Below are 14005 nucleotides of genomic sequence, written 5' to 3' on the forward strand. Positions count from 1 at the left end.
GTGGGCTCTGAGAAAGATGCAGGGATGTTGGGCTGCTTCAAGGCAGCTGAAGAGTTCCTTACACAAAGCCCTGCAGGTTTCCTGCCTGCATCCCCCCTCTCCAGTCTTAGCCAGCAGGTTCTGAAAGGGGAGACAGAAGCTTTATGGGTTGGAAAGACAGGGCTCAGAGCTGGCTCCCCGTCCCCAGGCCTGCCATGTCCATCCCCGCAGCCAAGAGGTGCAAGCGCTCCGTGCAAGGCTGCCGCAGCGTTCCTGCTGCCTTGCTCCGAGGTGTTTCTAGGAACGAGGAAATCAGGGAGCAGATGGGAAACCATGGCAAACTGGTGAGAGCTTCCTGGCAGTTTGGTCGGTTCCAGAGCCACAGCGAAGCAGGAAGAGCTCAGGGTGTGAAGTGGGAGGAAAACTTCCCTTCTAACAGCAGCCAGTCACAAATCTCTTTTTCCACTCCCTCCTCCCTGTTTTTGCCTGGCTGTAAACTCAAGCCCATTTCTTCCCCTGCCACTCCTTGCCAGCTTGGACTTGGTGCTGCCTCTCAAGTGCCAGGAGGGGTGATGCTGATGGTGAGGTGAGGTGGTCAGAGCTGCTTGAGCACCATCTGGCAGCTCTGATGCCTTCGTGCAGGATGGTTAATGAGGGAGCTCAGGGCACCGAGTGACTGAAACTGGCCAAGGTGGTCCCCATCCACAAGCAGGGTGAGATGGAGGAACCTGGAAACTCCAGGCCTGGCAGCCTGACCTCAGTGCCAGGGAAAGTGATGGAGCAGATTATCCTGGGGGCAATAACTGCACCTGAAGCATGGCCAAGGGCTCAGGCCCAGCCAGCATGGATTTAGGAAGGGCAGGTCCTGCCTGACCAACCTGATCTCCTTCCATGCCCAGTGACTGCCTGGTGGATGTGGGGCAGGCTGTGGATGTGGTCTACCTGGACTTCAGCAAGGCCTTTGACACTGTCCCCCACAGTAAACTGCTGTCTAAGCTGTCAGCCCCTGGCTTGGACAGCAGCTCTCTGAGCTGGGTGAGGAACTGGCTGGAGGCTGAGCCCAGAGAGTGGTGGTGAATGGTGCCACAGCCAGCTGGCAGCCAGGCACCAGTGGTGTGCCCCAGGGAGCAGTGCTGGGCCCCATCCTCTTTAACATCTTCATTGATGATCTGGAGGGGATTGAGTCAGTCATCAGCAGATTTGCAGATGACACCAAGCTGGAGGCAGGAGTTGAGCTGTTAGAGGGTAGGAGAGCTCTGCAGAGGGACCTCGACTGACTGGACAGATGGGCAGAGGCCAACAAGATGGCATTCAACAAGTCCAAGTGCCAGGGGCTGCACTTTGGCCACAGCAACCCCAGACAGAGCTACAGGCTGGGGTCAGAGTGGCTGAGAGCTGCCAAACAGAGAGGGACCTAGGGGTGCTGATTGACAGCTGCCTGAACAGGAGCCAGCAGTGTGTCCAGGTGGCCAAGAGGGCCAATGGCATCCTGGCCTGCATCAGGAAGAGTGTGGCCAGCAGGAGCAGGGAGGTCATTGTGCCCCTGTACTCTGCATTGGTTAGGCCACACCTTGAGTCCTGTGTCCAGTTCTGGGCCCCTCAGTTTAAGAAGGACATTGAGAGACTTGAAGGTGTCCAGAGAAGGGCAACAAGGCTGGGGAGAGGCCTTGAGCACAGCCCTGTGAGGAGAGGCTGAGGGAGCTGGGGTTGCTTAGCCTGCAGAAGAGGAGGCTCAGGGGTGACCTCATCGCCCTCTACAACTACCTGAAAGGTAGTTGTAGCCAGGAAGTGGTTGGTCTCTTCTCCCAGGCAACCAGCACCAGAACAAGAGGACACAGTCTCAAGCTGTGCCAGGGGAGGTTTAGACTTGAGGTGAGGAGAAAGTTCTTCACCGAGCGAGTCGTTCGTCATTGGGATGTGCTGCCCAGGGAGGTGGTGGAGTCCCCATCCCTGGAGGTGTTCAAGAGGGGATTGGATGTGGCACTTGGTGCCATGGTCTAGTTGTGAGGTCTGTGGAGACAGGTTGGACTCGATGATCCTTGGGGTCTCTTCCACCCTTAGTTATACTGTGAGACTGTGAGACTTCCACTCGGAGCTCTCGCAGGCACCAGGTGCTGGAGTCAAGATCACTATCAAACAGTGCCAGCACAAGCCCTGTGAGGAGAGGCTGGGGGAGCTGGGGGTCTTTAGGCTGGAGAAGAGGAGGCTCAGGGGAGACCTCATTGCTCTCTCCAACTCCCTGCAGGGAGGTTGTAGCCAGCTGGGGGTTGGTCTCTTCTCCCTGGCAGCCAGCACCAAAACAAGAGGACACAGTCCCAAGCTGTGTCAGGGGAGGTCAGGCTGGATGTTAGGAAGAAATTCTTCCCAGCAAGAGAGATTGGCCATTGGGATGTGCTGCCCAGGGAGGTGTTTAAGAAGAGCCTGGCTGAGGCACTTGGTGCCATGGTTTAGCTGATTAGTTAGAGTTGGGTGATTGGTTGGACTTGATGATCTTAGAGGTCTCTTCCAACCTAGTTGATTCTGTGTTAAAATGCTGTGATAGAGCTCAGCTGGGCAGACCATCCTGAAGGGCCAGCCTTAACTGCAGAGCTGCTGTTGTGGCTGACCTGAGGAGCAGCTGCCCGGTGGTGCTGCCCAAATGGCATGGACAGGTGAGGTGCAGATGGTAAGGCAGCACTTGGGAGCCATCTGGACAAAGGGGCCAGCTGCAACACGCGACATCCTCCGTCCTGAGGAGCAAGAATTTGCCATGCCTTTCACACTGGAGTCCTGGGGAAGACTCCCAGGACTTTGTGACACTTGGAACTGTTGAAAAACAAACTTATTTTTGGAAGAGGGGCTGAGAGGTTGTGGAATGCATGCCTAATCCTTTAAAAATATAGTTCCCTGGAATTTCATGTGGAGACTGCTTTAACTAGGGCTGGAATTATGGCCCTGGACTTGGCACTGGTGAGGCCTCACCTTGAGCACTGTGTGCAGCCCTGGGCCCCTCACTTCAGGAAGGATATCGAGGTGCTGGAGCAGGTCCAGAGGAGGGCAACCAGACTGGCGAGGGGGCTGGAGGGGAAGTCTGGTGAGGAAAGGCTGAGGGAGTTCAGCCTGGAGAAGAGGAGGCTTAGAAGGGACCTTATGACTCTCTACAACTGCCTAAAAGGAAGCTGTAGTGAGGTGGGGGTCAGGCTCTTCTCCCAGGCAACCAGTGACGTGGCCTGAAGCTGCCCCAGGGGAGGTTTGGGTTGGGTATTAGGAAGCACTTCCTCACAGCAAGGCTGATTAGGCACTGGGATGTGCTGCCCAGAGAGGTGCTGGAGTCACCATCACTGGAGGGCTTTAAGAAAAGCTTGGATGTGGCCCTTGGTGGCAGGGTTTGGATGATGTGGGGGTGGTAGGTCCTAGGCTGGACTGGATGGCCTCAGAAGTCTTTTCCAGCCTCAGTGATGATTCTGTGATTGCTTCCTGTTCCCTGATCTCCCATATGGGTTACATTCAGTCTGTTTCCATTCTTCTTCCCTCCCTTTTTCTTTGCCTTCAGATCCAAACTGTCACCAAGAAGGTGCTGGTGCCACCCCTCATGGAAGAGCCACCCAATGTCACCGACTCTGCTTTCGCCCTGCTGAACGAGACGGTGCGTGAGGCGCCAGAGGCCCAGCTGGTGATCAAGAAGGGCCTGGAGTTCAAGGATGGCATGAATGTGCTGGGTAGGAGACCTCTCTGCCTGTCAGATGGGGCTGTCCTCTGTGTGACAAGCTTTAGGCTGGGGCTGCTCAGCCAGTGCTGGCTGACCTGCTCTCTGGTGGAAGTTTAGTCTCCCCAGGGAACGATCAAGAGCTGTCACCTGCTGCCTGCCCACTGGTGTCTGAGATGAGAGTCTGATCAGCTGAAATCCTTGTGGTGGGTTGAAAATTGCCCCCCAGCATGAACTTGCTCAGCTGGAAGCGAATGAAGCTGTATTTACAAGCACTCTCAATCTGAAATGCAATGGATGTGTGCAAAGCATACAATATTTACAGGTCTTAACAACTGATAAACAGCACAAGAACCCTGCCCTGGGCAAAACCAGGGGAGCTACCAACAGCTTCTCCACTCCCTGCCCCCTTCCCTCTGCTCCCCTGTTCACAGAGGACAAGAGGAAGAGCAGAGAGTTGCTTGTTAAGATGCTCAGCCACAACAAACACCACAGCCAAGGTCAGCAAAGCCAAGCAGCAGCACAAGTTAGTACCTCCCAGGGCAAGGAAGCCAAGAAAATTAGTCTAAGCCATCTTAGTTCCTAGTCCCTCCAATGGGGCTCTTTAGAACTGACCATCAGTTCCCTTTGGACACCCAGTGGGGATTGGTTCACATTCTACCACTTTCTGCTCAAGATCTGTGGAAAGTTTTCAAGGCACAGCCTGAAACTACCACGTTCCAACTGCAGCAGAGCAGCCAGGGAATGAGCCTGCACTGCCAGCTCTGCTCTGGGAGGTACCCACAGCACCCTCTCCACCTAGAAGCAGCCTCCTTAGCCTGCTCCTGGCAGGTACTGGCAGGGCACTGAGGGAGAGCTTCAGGAGGCAGCGTTTTTACCCACCCCCTGAGGCATTTGAGCTGGGTTGCTGCCAGCAGGAGCCCTGGGCACGCTGAGGTGGAGCCTGCAGTGAGAGGTGGGGTGCGGGGTGTGAGCTGCACCGCCCGAAAGATCCCGGAAAGCCCTGACACATCTCTGAGTCACAGCTCCCTCCTCCTCCCCTCTTGGCTGCTGACCTTTACCAGCTGCACATTACCAACCACCGCTCTCATGCCAGCCTGTCTGGACAAGCCAGCAAGTGGGGGTGGCAGGAAGGCTTTGCCCATCTCCCACCCCTTCCTGAAGCACCTGCTGGGGCCGGGGCGGGGGCGCGGGGCACGGAACCGCTGCCCGCAGCACCTCTGTTCCCTCCTCGCTGCCCAGGCGCTCAGCCCAGACACTTCACCTTCTTTCTTTCTGCATGTGGGTGAAGTCAGGCCCAAATTAAGCCCTCAATTTGTACCTGTGGTAGTTTGTTCAACCCACCACGGTACCCTCACTGGCATGCCTGCACTTGAAGTCTCATGTGCTTGGCACCAGGCTTGGTAAGGCTTAGGCCGTGGTTGGACTCCATGATCTTAAAGGTCTGTTCCAACCCGAAGCATCCTGCTGGTCTGTGACCTGTGGCAGCACCTCCACAGGGCTGAGGCTGATGCCTGTGTTCAAAGTGGGACAGGATGTGGCAGTACCTGCACCACTGCTTTGTCTGAGCAGTAGGCCAGCCCTTTATAGGGGCAGTTGGATGTGGCAGTACCTGCACCACTGCTTTGCCTGAGCAGGAGGCCAGCCCTTTATAGGGGCAGTTGGATGTGGCAGTACCTGCACCACTGCTTTGTCTGAGCAGGAGGCCAGCCCTTTATAGGGGCAGTTGGATATGGCAGTACCTGCACCACTGCTTTGTCTGAGCAGGAGGCCAGCCCTTTATAGGGGCAGTTGGATGTGGCAGTACCTGCACCACTGCTTTGTCTGAGCAGGAGGCCAGACCTTTATAGGGGCAGTTGGATGTGGCAGTACCTGCACCACTGCTTTGTCTGAGCAGGAGGCCAGCCCTTTGTAGGGGCAGATGGCCCCTTCCAGGCTCCTCACAGCTGCTGGCACAGTAGCTGCTTTGCCTGCAGAGCTTCTCCAGCCCTTGTGGAGTCGGTTGGCAGTGGCTGCAGCATCAGGAAGCTGCCCAGAGAGGATTTGTTTCTCTGGGAAGCAGCCTGCCCTGCAAGAGCCAGGAGCCACTGTGCTCTGCCTGCCTCCCCAGCTCCTTCTCCTCCCATTCAGCACCTGTGGGCAGAGGAGCTGCTTGCTTTCAGAGCTGCAAATTGGCATTTGGCACCCTGTGAGGCAGCTGCTCTGTGCTTATGCTGTTTTCCTCACCTACATTCTTCCTCTCCTGGAGCTCTGCTTCTGCATTCAAATGGAACAGTATTTCTGATCTAAAGGTGTGATCAGTGCTGGGCTTTTTTTTGTGCAGGGTCTGGCCTGGGTGAGAAAAGAGCGAGGAGCCTGAATATTAATCCCCACAGAAAAGGCAGACTTGGCTGTAGGGGGTGGGGGTTGCTGTAGCATTTTGACCCATGACTCTGAAGCCTTGCAGAGTTGGTGGGGCTTTTTTGGGGGGGTTGGTTTGGTGGGGTTTAGTTTTGAATCCAAAAAGCAAGTGCCAAGGCTGGGGAGTTGGCATCCAGCTTGCATAAACTGTGTAAGCCAGGCAAATTCCTGTGAATGTGAACCAGCTTGACTCTTTTCTGACTAATCCAGCAGCTTCTTTGGAGCTAGGGGAAGAAAAACACCTACTAACAGTTCCTGGTGGCAGTCTGAGTTCCTGGAAGCTGCTTGCTCTTTGACTTGAAAAGCTTTTCATCATTCCTCTCTGCTCTGCAGCACAGACTTCACTTCCCCATTCAAGTGACCCAACAAAGACAGCTTGGTGCTGTGGAGTTACTTAATACCTAGGAGGGGGGAAAAAACAACACACCAAGCAACAAAGTCTGGTTGCTAAACCCAGCATGAGGCTGTGGGGCAGTCTTTTCCCAGACTCCTGGGAGCTGAAATTCCCTTCTCCTGGAATGCTTCCTGTGCCCTGATGGGGTTTTCCTTAGGAGGTTTCCAGCTGAGCTCACACCTTTGTGAAGTACTGGACTCACAGCATGACTGGAAGCTTGACCTCAAAGAGTGGCTGAAGGTTCCAAGCTGTCTCTCACTATCAGCTGCTCATCCCATTCTGGACACTGAAGATTGCTGGGTGGCCAAGCTTGGCACCAGAGGGGCACGTGCCAGATGCACTGGGCTGCTTCTTTACACCTCAGCCTTGACACTGAGGAGCCAAAGGCTACTGCTTGTATTGAAGTCCATGGCTCTGTATCCACAGATGGGCACTTTCAAAGAGGAGTCCTGTGGGTTAGCTCACAGAGTGTCATAGGATCAGTCAGGGTTGGAAGGGACCACAAGGATCATCCAGTTCCAACCCCCCTGCCATGAGCAGGGACACCCCACACTAGAGCAGCCTGGCCAGAGCCTCAGCCAGCCTGGCCTTAAACACCTCCAGGGACAGGGCCCCAACCACCTCCCTGGACAACCCATTGCAGGGCTTCACCACTCTCATGGGGAAGAACTTCCTCCTCCCCTCCAGCCTGAATCTCCCCACCTCCAGCTTCATTCCATTCCCCCCAGTCCTATCACTGCCTGAGATCCTGAGCAGTCCCTCCCCAGCCTTCTTGGAGCCCCCTTCAGATCCTGGAAGGCCACAATGAGGTCACCTCAGAGCCTTCTCTTCTCCAGACTGAACAGCCCCAACTCCTTCAGTCTGTGCTCACAGGAGAGGTGCTCCAGCCCTCTGCTCAGCCTCATAGCAACAGCTTCTCCTCCCACTGCCACCTTCTTCCTCTCACTGGAATACTCCAGGCCTGCAGAAGTCCTCTTCTGGGGCTGCTTTTGCCTTTGGTGGAGTCTGTAGGTTGAATCTGTCAGAGGACTTCAGTGAAGCTGAAGAGGAATGATCTCTAGTGACTGTTTTAGCACCGAAGAAGAGTGGTGAGCCAGCACTGGGCTGCCTCTGCTGTTTGCCAGGGACTGTGAGCTTTCCCACAGCTGCATGGCACCAAGGAGCTCCTGGCAGAGGGGTTTTATGCTTTGATGATTGTACCAGTGCAGCCCAATAAAGAGAAAACCAAGCCACAGCTGGGCTGTGAAATCAGAATGTAGAAAAATCATGGAGACTGAAAGAAGATCATCAGTAAATTTGGGGATGACAGTGAGCTGGGGGCAGGAGTTGATCTGCTGGAGGGCAGAGAGGCTCTGCAGAGGGACCTGGACAGGCTGGGCAGATGGGCAGAGGCCAAGGGCAGGAGATTGAACACATCCAAGTGCCAGGTGCTGCACATTGGCCACAGCAACCCCAGGCAGTGCTACAGGCTGGGGGCAGAGTGGCTGAGAGCAGCCAGGCAGAGAGGGACCTGGGGGTGCTGGTTGATGGTAGGCTGAACATGAGCCTGCAGTGTGCCCAGGCAGCCAAGAGGGCCAATGGCATCCTGGCCTGCATCAGGAACAGTGTGGCCAGCAGGAGCAGGGAGGTCATTCTGCCCCTGGACACTGCACTGGTTAGGCCACACCTCGAGTCCTGTGTCCAGTTCTGGGCTCCTCAGTTTAGGAAGGAGGTTGACTTGCTGGAACGAGTCCAGAGAAGAGCAACAAAGTTGGTGAGGGGTTTGGAACACAGCCCTGTGAGGAGAGGCTGAGGGAGCTGGGGTTGCTTAGCCTGGAGAAGAGGAGACTCAGGGGAGACCTTCTTGCTCTCTCCAACTCCCTGAAGGGAGGTTGCAGCCAGGCAGAGGTTGGTCTCTTCTCCCAGGCAGGCAGCACCAGAACAAGAGGACACAGTCTCAGGCTGTGCCAGGGGAGGTTTAGGCTGGAGGTGAGGAAGAAGTTCTACACAGAGAGAGTGATTGCCCATTGGAATGGGCTGCCTGGGGAGGTGGTGGAGTCACCATCCCTGGAGGTGTTCAGGAGGAGACTTGATGGGGTGCTTGGTGCCATGGGTTAGTTGTTTAGGTGAGTTGGATTGGTTGATGGGTTGGACTCAATGATCTTGGAAGGTCTCTTCTAACCTGGTCTATTCTATTAAATTCTATTAAATTCTATTCTATTCTATTCTATTCTATTCTATTCTATTCTATTCTGTTCAGTTCTGAATGTGATCATGAAACCAAGAGTAAGCCCACAGTAAAGGGTCTGCAGAGCTGTGTGATCCACTGTAGTGGTGCAAGCTGGATGAGCAGCTGGTACTGAGACACTGCCTAGCTGCAAGAGCTCCCCCAGATGCATGGCTGTGCCTGATGGGTTTGAGTCTTGCCTTTTTGTTTTCCTCCCCAACAGGTTTGATAGGATTCTTCATTGCTTTTGGCATTGCTATGGGGAAAATGGGAGAGCAGGCCAAGATGATGGTGGATTTCTTCAACATCCTGAATGAGATTGTTATGAAGTTAGTAACCATGATCATGTGGTAAGTTTGACATTCCAGCTGCTGTGAAGATCAGCAAAGGACAACAACAAACAAACCAACCCACCCTGACCTCAACAAGCCTCATGAAACCTTAACATACATAGCATGAGCATGGTTTGGTAGTGAACAAGGCACTAATGTTCATCCTCCAGAGCCTTGACAGGTGTATGAGAACCACAGCAGGTTTAGTTCTGTCTGGTCAGGATAGGTTGGGCCTCAGTTTGGGAGTATTCCATTCTTTCCTTGCTGAAACCCAGCACACACACAGCTACCAGCAAAGGTCTCTGGAAGTTCATCACAGAGAAGGGCACCTAAGCAAGCCAGAGTGCCTCACATGAGGACATCCACATCTGCCTGGGAGGTCAGCATCAGAGAATGGTCAGGGTTGGAAGGGACCCCAAGGCTCAGCTAGTCCCAACCCCCTGCCATGGGCAGGGACACCTCACACCACAGCAGCTTGCTCACAGCCACCTCCAGCCTGGCTGCAAACACCTCCAGGCAGGAGGCTGCCACCACCTCCCTGGGCAGCCTGTGCCAGGCTCTCACCACCCTCATGGGCAACAACTTCTTCCTCACAGCCAATCTCAATCTCCCCACTTCTAGTTCTGCTCCATCCCCCCCAGTCCTATCCCTCCCTGACACCCTCCAAAGTCCCTCCCCAGCTTTCTTGCAGCCCCCTGCAGATCCTGGAAGGCCACAATGAGGTCTCCTGGGAGCCTTCTCCTCTCCAGCCTGCACAACCCCAACTCTCTCAGGCTGTCTCCAGAGCAGAGCAGCTCCAGCCCTCTGCTCCTCCTCGTGGCCCTGCTCTGGACACCTTCCAGCCCCTCCAGAGCCTTCCTGGCACAGAGGCTCCAGAGCTGGCCCCAGAGCTGCAGCTGTGGTCTCAGCAGAGTGGAGCAGAGGGGCAGAATCCCCTCCCTGGCCCTGCTGGCCACACTTCTCTTGCTGCAGCCCAGGCTCTGCTTGGCTCTCTGGCCAGCATCCTAGGCTGTTAGCTAGGAGCTATAATTGCAAAGCACCAGATAAAATTCCAGTGGTTTTCAGTGCTGTGTGCTCCCTCCACCCAGAATTTGTGCAGCCTCTAGGGCTTGCAACCTGACCACAGCAGGGTCACCATGAGGTGAGGGAATGCTGGAAGAGGCTGCCCAGGGGGCTGTGGAGCCTCCCTCTCTGGGGATATTCAAGACCCACCTGGATGTGCTCCTGTGTGACCTGGTATAGGTGATCCTGCTCTGGCTGGGGGGTTGGACTGGATGCTCTCTGGAGGTCCCTTCCAGCCCCTAACAATCAGGAATACTGTGAGGTATCTGTCCTGGTTCTGAAGTATCTGAACTCAGAATAACAGGGCCTGGCTTGCCTTCCAGGGAGTGAGTTATCATGGAATCACAGAATCAGCCAGGTTGGAAAAGACCTCAGAGATCATCAAGTCCAACCTATCAGCCAACACCTCCTGACAGCTAAACCATGGCACCAAGTGCCACATCCAATCCCCTCTTGAACGCCTCCAGGGATGGGGACTCCACCACCTCCCTGGGCAGCACATCCCAATGGCAAATTACTCTTTCTGGGAAGAACTTTCTCCTCCCCTCCAGCCTAAACCTCCCCTGGCACAGCTTGAGACTGTGTCCTCTTGTTCTGGTGCTGGATGCCTGGGAGAAGAGACCAACCCCCACCTGGCTACAACCTCCCTTCAGGGAGTTGGAGAGAGCAATGAGGTCTCCCCTGAGCCTCCTCTTCTGCAGGCTAAGCAACCCCAGCTCCCTCAGCCTCTCCTCCCAGGGCTGTGCTCCAGACCCCTCCCCAGCTTTGTTGCCCTTCTCTGGACACCTTCAAGTCTCTCAATGTCCTTCTTAAACTGAGGAGCCCAGAACTGGACACAGGACTCAAGGTGTGGCCTCAGCAGTGCTGAGCACAGGGCACAATGACCTCCCTGCTCCTGCTGGCCACACTGTTCCTGATGCAGGCCAGGATGCCATTGGCCTTCTTGGCCACCTGGGCACACTGCAGGCTCATGTTCAGCTGCTGTCCACCAGCACCCCCAGGTCCCTCTCTGCCTGGCTGCTCTCAGCCACTCTGCCCCCAGCCTGTAGCTCTGCCTGGGGTTGCTGTGGCCAATGTGCAGAACCTGGCACTTGGATGTGTTCAATCTCCTGCCCTTGGCCTCTGCCCATCTGCCCAGCCTGGCAAGGTCCCTCTGCAGAGCTCTCCTACCCTCTAACAGCTCAACTCCTGCTCCCTCTTTGCATTTTTGGAAGGAGATTCTCAGTTTGTTTTGTTCATTGTTTTTTTCCTGAGCTGTTTCTTCTGAGGGCTTCCCCAGAGCTCTTTGTCTGCAGTGCCAAGTGTGGCCATATCACACCAGCCCAGTGTGCAGAAGATAAAAAGGCGTTGTTGCGTCTGGCATGGTGCTGCTGACTTTTGCCTTTGCCAGGGCTCTGAGCAGAACAAAGTCACTCCAGTGCAGCATGATAGCACAAGGGGCAGTGGAGGTTCCAGCTCAGCATGAGGAGGAACTTCTTCACTGTGAGGCTCCCAGAGCCCTGGAGCAGGCTGCCCAGAGAGGTTGTGGAGTCTCCTTCTCTGGAGACTTTAAAGCCCTGTCTGGATGTGTTCCTGTGGTTGATAGTAGGCTGAACACGAGCCAGTAGTGTGCCCAGGTGGCCAAGAAGGCCAAGGGCATCCTGGCCTGCATCAGGATCATTGTGGCCAGCAGGAGCAGGGAGGTCATTGTGCCCTGTGCTCAGCACTGGTTAGGCCACACCTTGAGTCCTGTGTCCAGTTCTGGGCTCCTCAGGTTAGGAAAGAGGTTGAGCTGCTGGAAGGTGTCCAGAGAAGGGCAACAAAGCTGGGGAGGGGTCTGGAGCACAGCCCTGGCAGGAGAGGCTGAGGGAGCTGGGGTTGCTTAGCCTGCAGAAGAGGAGGCTCAGGGGAGACCTTCTTGCTCTCTCCAACTCCCTGCAGGGAGGTTGTAGCCAGGTGGGGGTTGGTCTCTTCTCCCAGGCAGCCAGCACCAGAACAAGAGGACACAGTCTCAAGCTGTGCCAGGGGAGGTTGAGGCTGGAGGTGAGGAGAAAGTCCTTCCCGGCAAGAGAGATTGGCCCTTGGGATGTGCTGCCCAGGGAGGTGGTGGAGTCCCCATCCCTGGAGGTGTTCAAGAGGGGCCTGGATGTGGCACTTGGGGCCATGGTTTAGTTGTCAGGAGGTGCTGGGTGACAGCTTGGACTTGCTGATCTCTGAGGTCTTTGCCAGCCTTATTGATTCTATGGTTCTGTGACCTGCACTAGACTCTATGGTCCTGATCTGGCAGGGGAGTTGGTCTCCAGAGGTCCCTTCCAACCCCTAGCATCCTGTGATCCTGTGAGCTCATGTGCCATGGCTCAGTGCTCCCCATGAGCCTCTGCTGTCCCTGGAACTGAGTTCCTGAGGTGCAAAGCCTCTTCTCCAAGACTCAAGATGGACTCAGGGCACTTTGCCCAGGGAAATGGCAGATGTCCCATCCCTGGAGCCATTGCAGGTCAGGCTGTTTAGGGCTCTGAGCAGCCTGCAGGTGTCCCTGCTGACTGCAGGGAGGTTGCACTAGATGGGCTTCAGCAGTTCCCTCCCACCCAAAGCAGTCTGAGCTGCTGTGGCCTCAGAGCAGGGTGCCTGCAGCATCGAGGCTGCCTCCAGGGCAGGCTGTTGTGCAAGAGTGATGCAGACAGCAATGGTGGTGTGGAAATGTGGAGAACAAAAGGAAGGGCTTGAAAGCAATGCCTTCACATTCCTCTTCTGCTTCTCTCTTCTGTAGTTGCACTTGCTGCATGGCAACTGTTGGGTTTACTCACAGAGCCCTGCTGCTTTCCATGGCTACAGGAACCTGCTGCTCTTGGCTCTACAGAGACAGGGTCAGGGCAAACCCAAGCACAAATCCAGGCTGGGTGAGGAGAGGCTGAGAGCAGCCTGGAGGAGAAGGCCTTGGGGGTGTCAGGTGGTGACAAACTCCCCAGGAGCCAGCACTGGTCCCTGGCAGCCCAGAGCCAGCTGTGTGCTGAGCTGCAGCCAGAGCAGGGAGAGCAGCAGCACAGGGAGGGGATTCTGCCCCTCTGCTCTGCTCTGCTCAGCCCCCACCTGCAGCACTGCCTCCAGCTCCGGGGCCCCCAGCATAGGAGGGACCTGGAGGATTTCAGCAGGGCAGGTATAAATATTGCCTTCTATCCACTTACATCCAGGCTGATCATTACCTTTTCCAAAGTGAAGCCTGCTTTCATCCCCAAACCTTGCCACCCCTAGCATCCTGTTTGAGAGTTCCATGTATGGCACAGAGGAATCACATCACCAAGGTGAGCAAAAGCCTGCCCTGAGCAAGAAAAGCACTTCATTGGTGAAGAATCCACCAGCAGAACCTATTTACAGCCTTCCAGATAAAAGCCACTTGAATCCACTGATAGTTTAACCCAAGCAAAGAATGCAGCTCCCTGAAAGCAGAGAAGGAGGAAAACCAAAATGATGTATTGAGAACAGACCAGAAACTGCCCCAAAAGTAAAGCAGAATGCTCAGCACTGAGGCAGCAGGGTGCTGACTACCACCTGCTTTACAGTATAGGACTTAACCCTGCCAGCAGAAAAGTCAGGTGAGTACTTTGCACATAGTTTACACTTAACTCTGGAGATGGTAGAATGCTAGGGGTTGGAAGGGACCTCTACAGATCAGCTACTCCCAGCCCCACCACACATGGAGTACCACAGAAGCACACAGCTGGCTTTGGGCTGGTTCTTCCTCTCTACTCCACGCTGCTCAGACCCCACCTGGAGCTCTGTGTCCAGTTCTAGAGTCCCTAATACAGGAAGGATCTTCATTGATGATCTGGAGGAGGGCATTGAGTCAGTCATCAGCAAGGTTGCAGATGACACCAAGCTGGGAGCAGATGTTGGTCAGTTAGAGGGCTGAAGGGCTCTGCAGAGGGACCTCGACCGACTGGACAGCTGGGCAGAGGCCAACAGGATGGCAT

At 55.2% G+C, this 14005-nt stretch overlaps 1 protein-coding gene across 3 annotated transcripts in view; it reads left to right on the top strand.

Annotated features, from left to right (window-relative positions):
- Positions 1–14005, top strand: part of SLC1A2 (solute carrier family 1 member 2) — a 127544-nt gene that overhangs the window by 85553 nt on the left and 27986 nt on the right. For all 3 annotated transcript variants that reach the window (XM_054161409.1, XM_054161411.1, XM_054161410.1), the window contains exons 5-6: positions 3512–3677; positions 8888–9014. In XM_054161409.1, coding sequence (XP_054017384.1) covers positions 3512–3677; positions 8888–9014 — 293 coding nt within the window. The remainder of the gene's footprint in view (positions 1–3511; positions 3678–8887; positions 9015–14005) is intronic.

Source organism: Dryobates pubescens, chromosome 5 (assembly GCF_014839835.1).
Source record: "Dryobates pubescens isolate bDryPub1 chromosome 5, bDryPub1.pri, whole genome shotgun sequence".
NCBI classification, from domain to species: Eukaryota; Metazoa; Chordata; class Aves; order Piciformes; family Picidae; genus Dryobates; species Dryobates pubescens.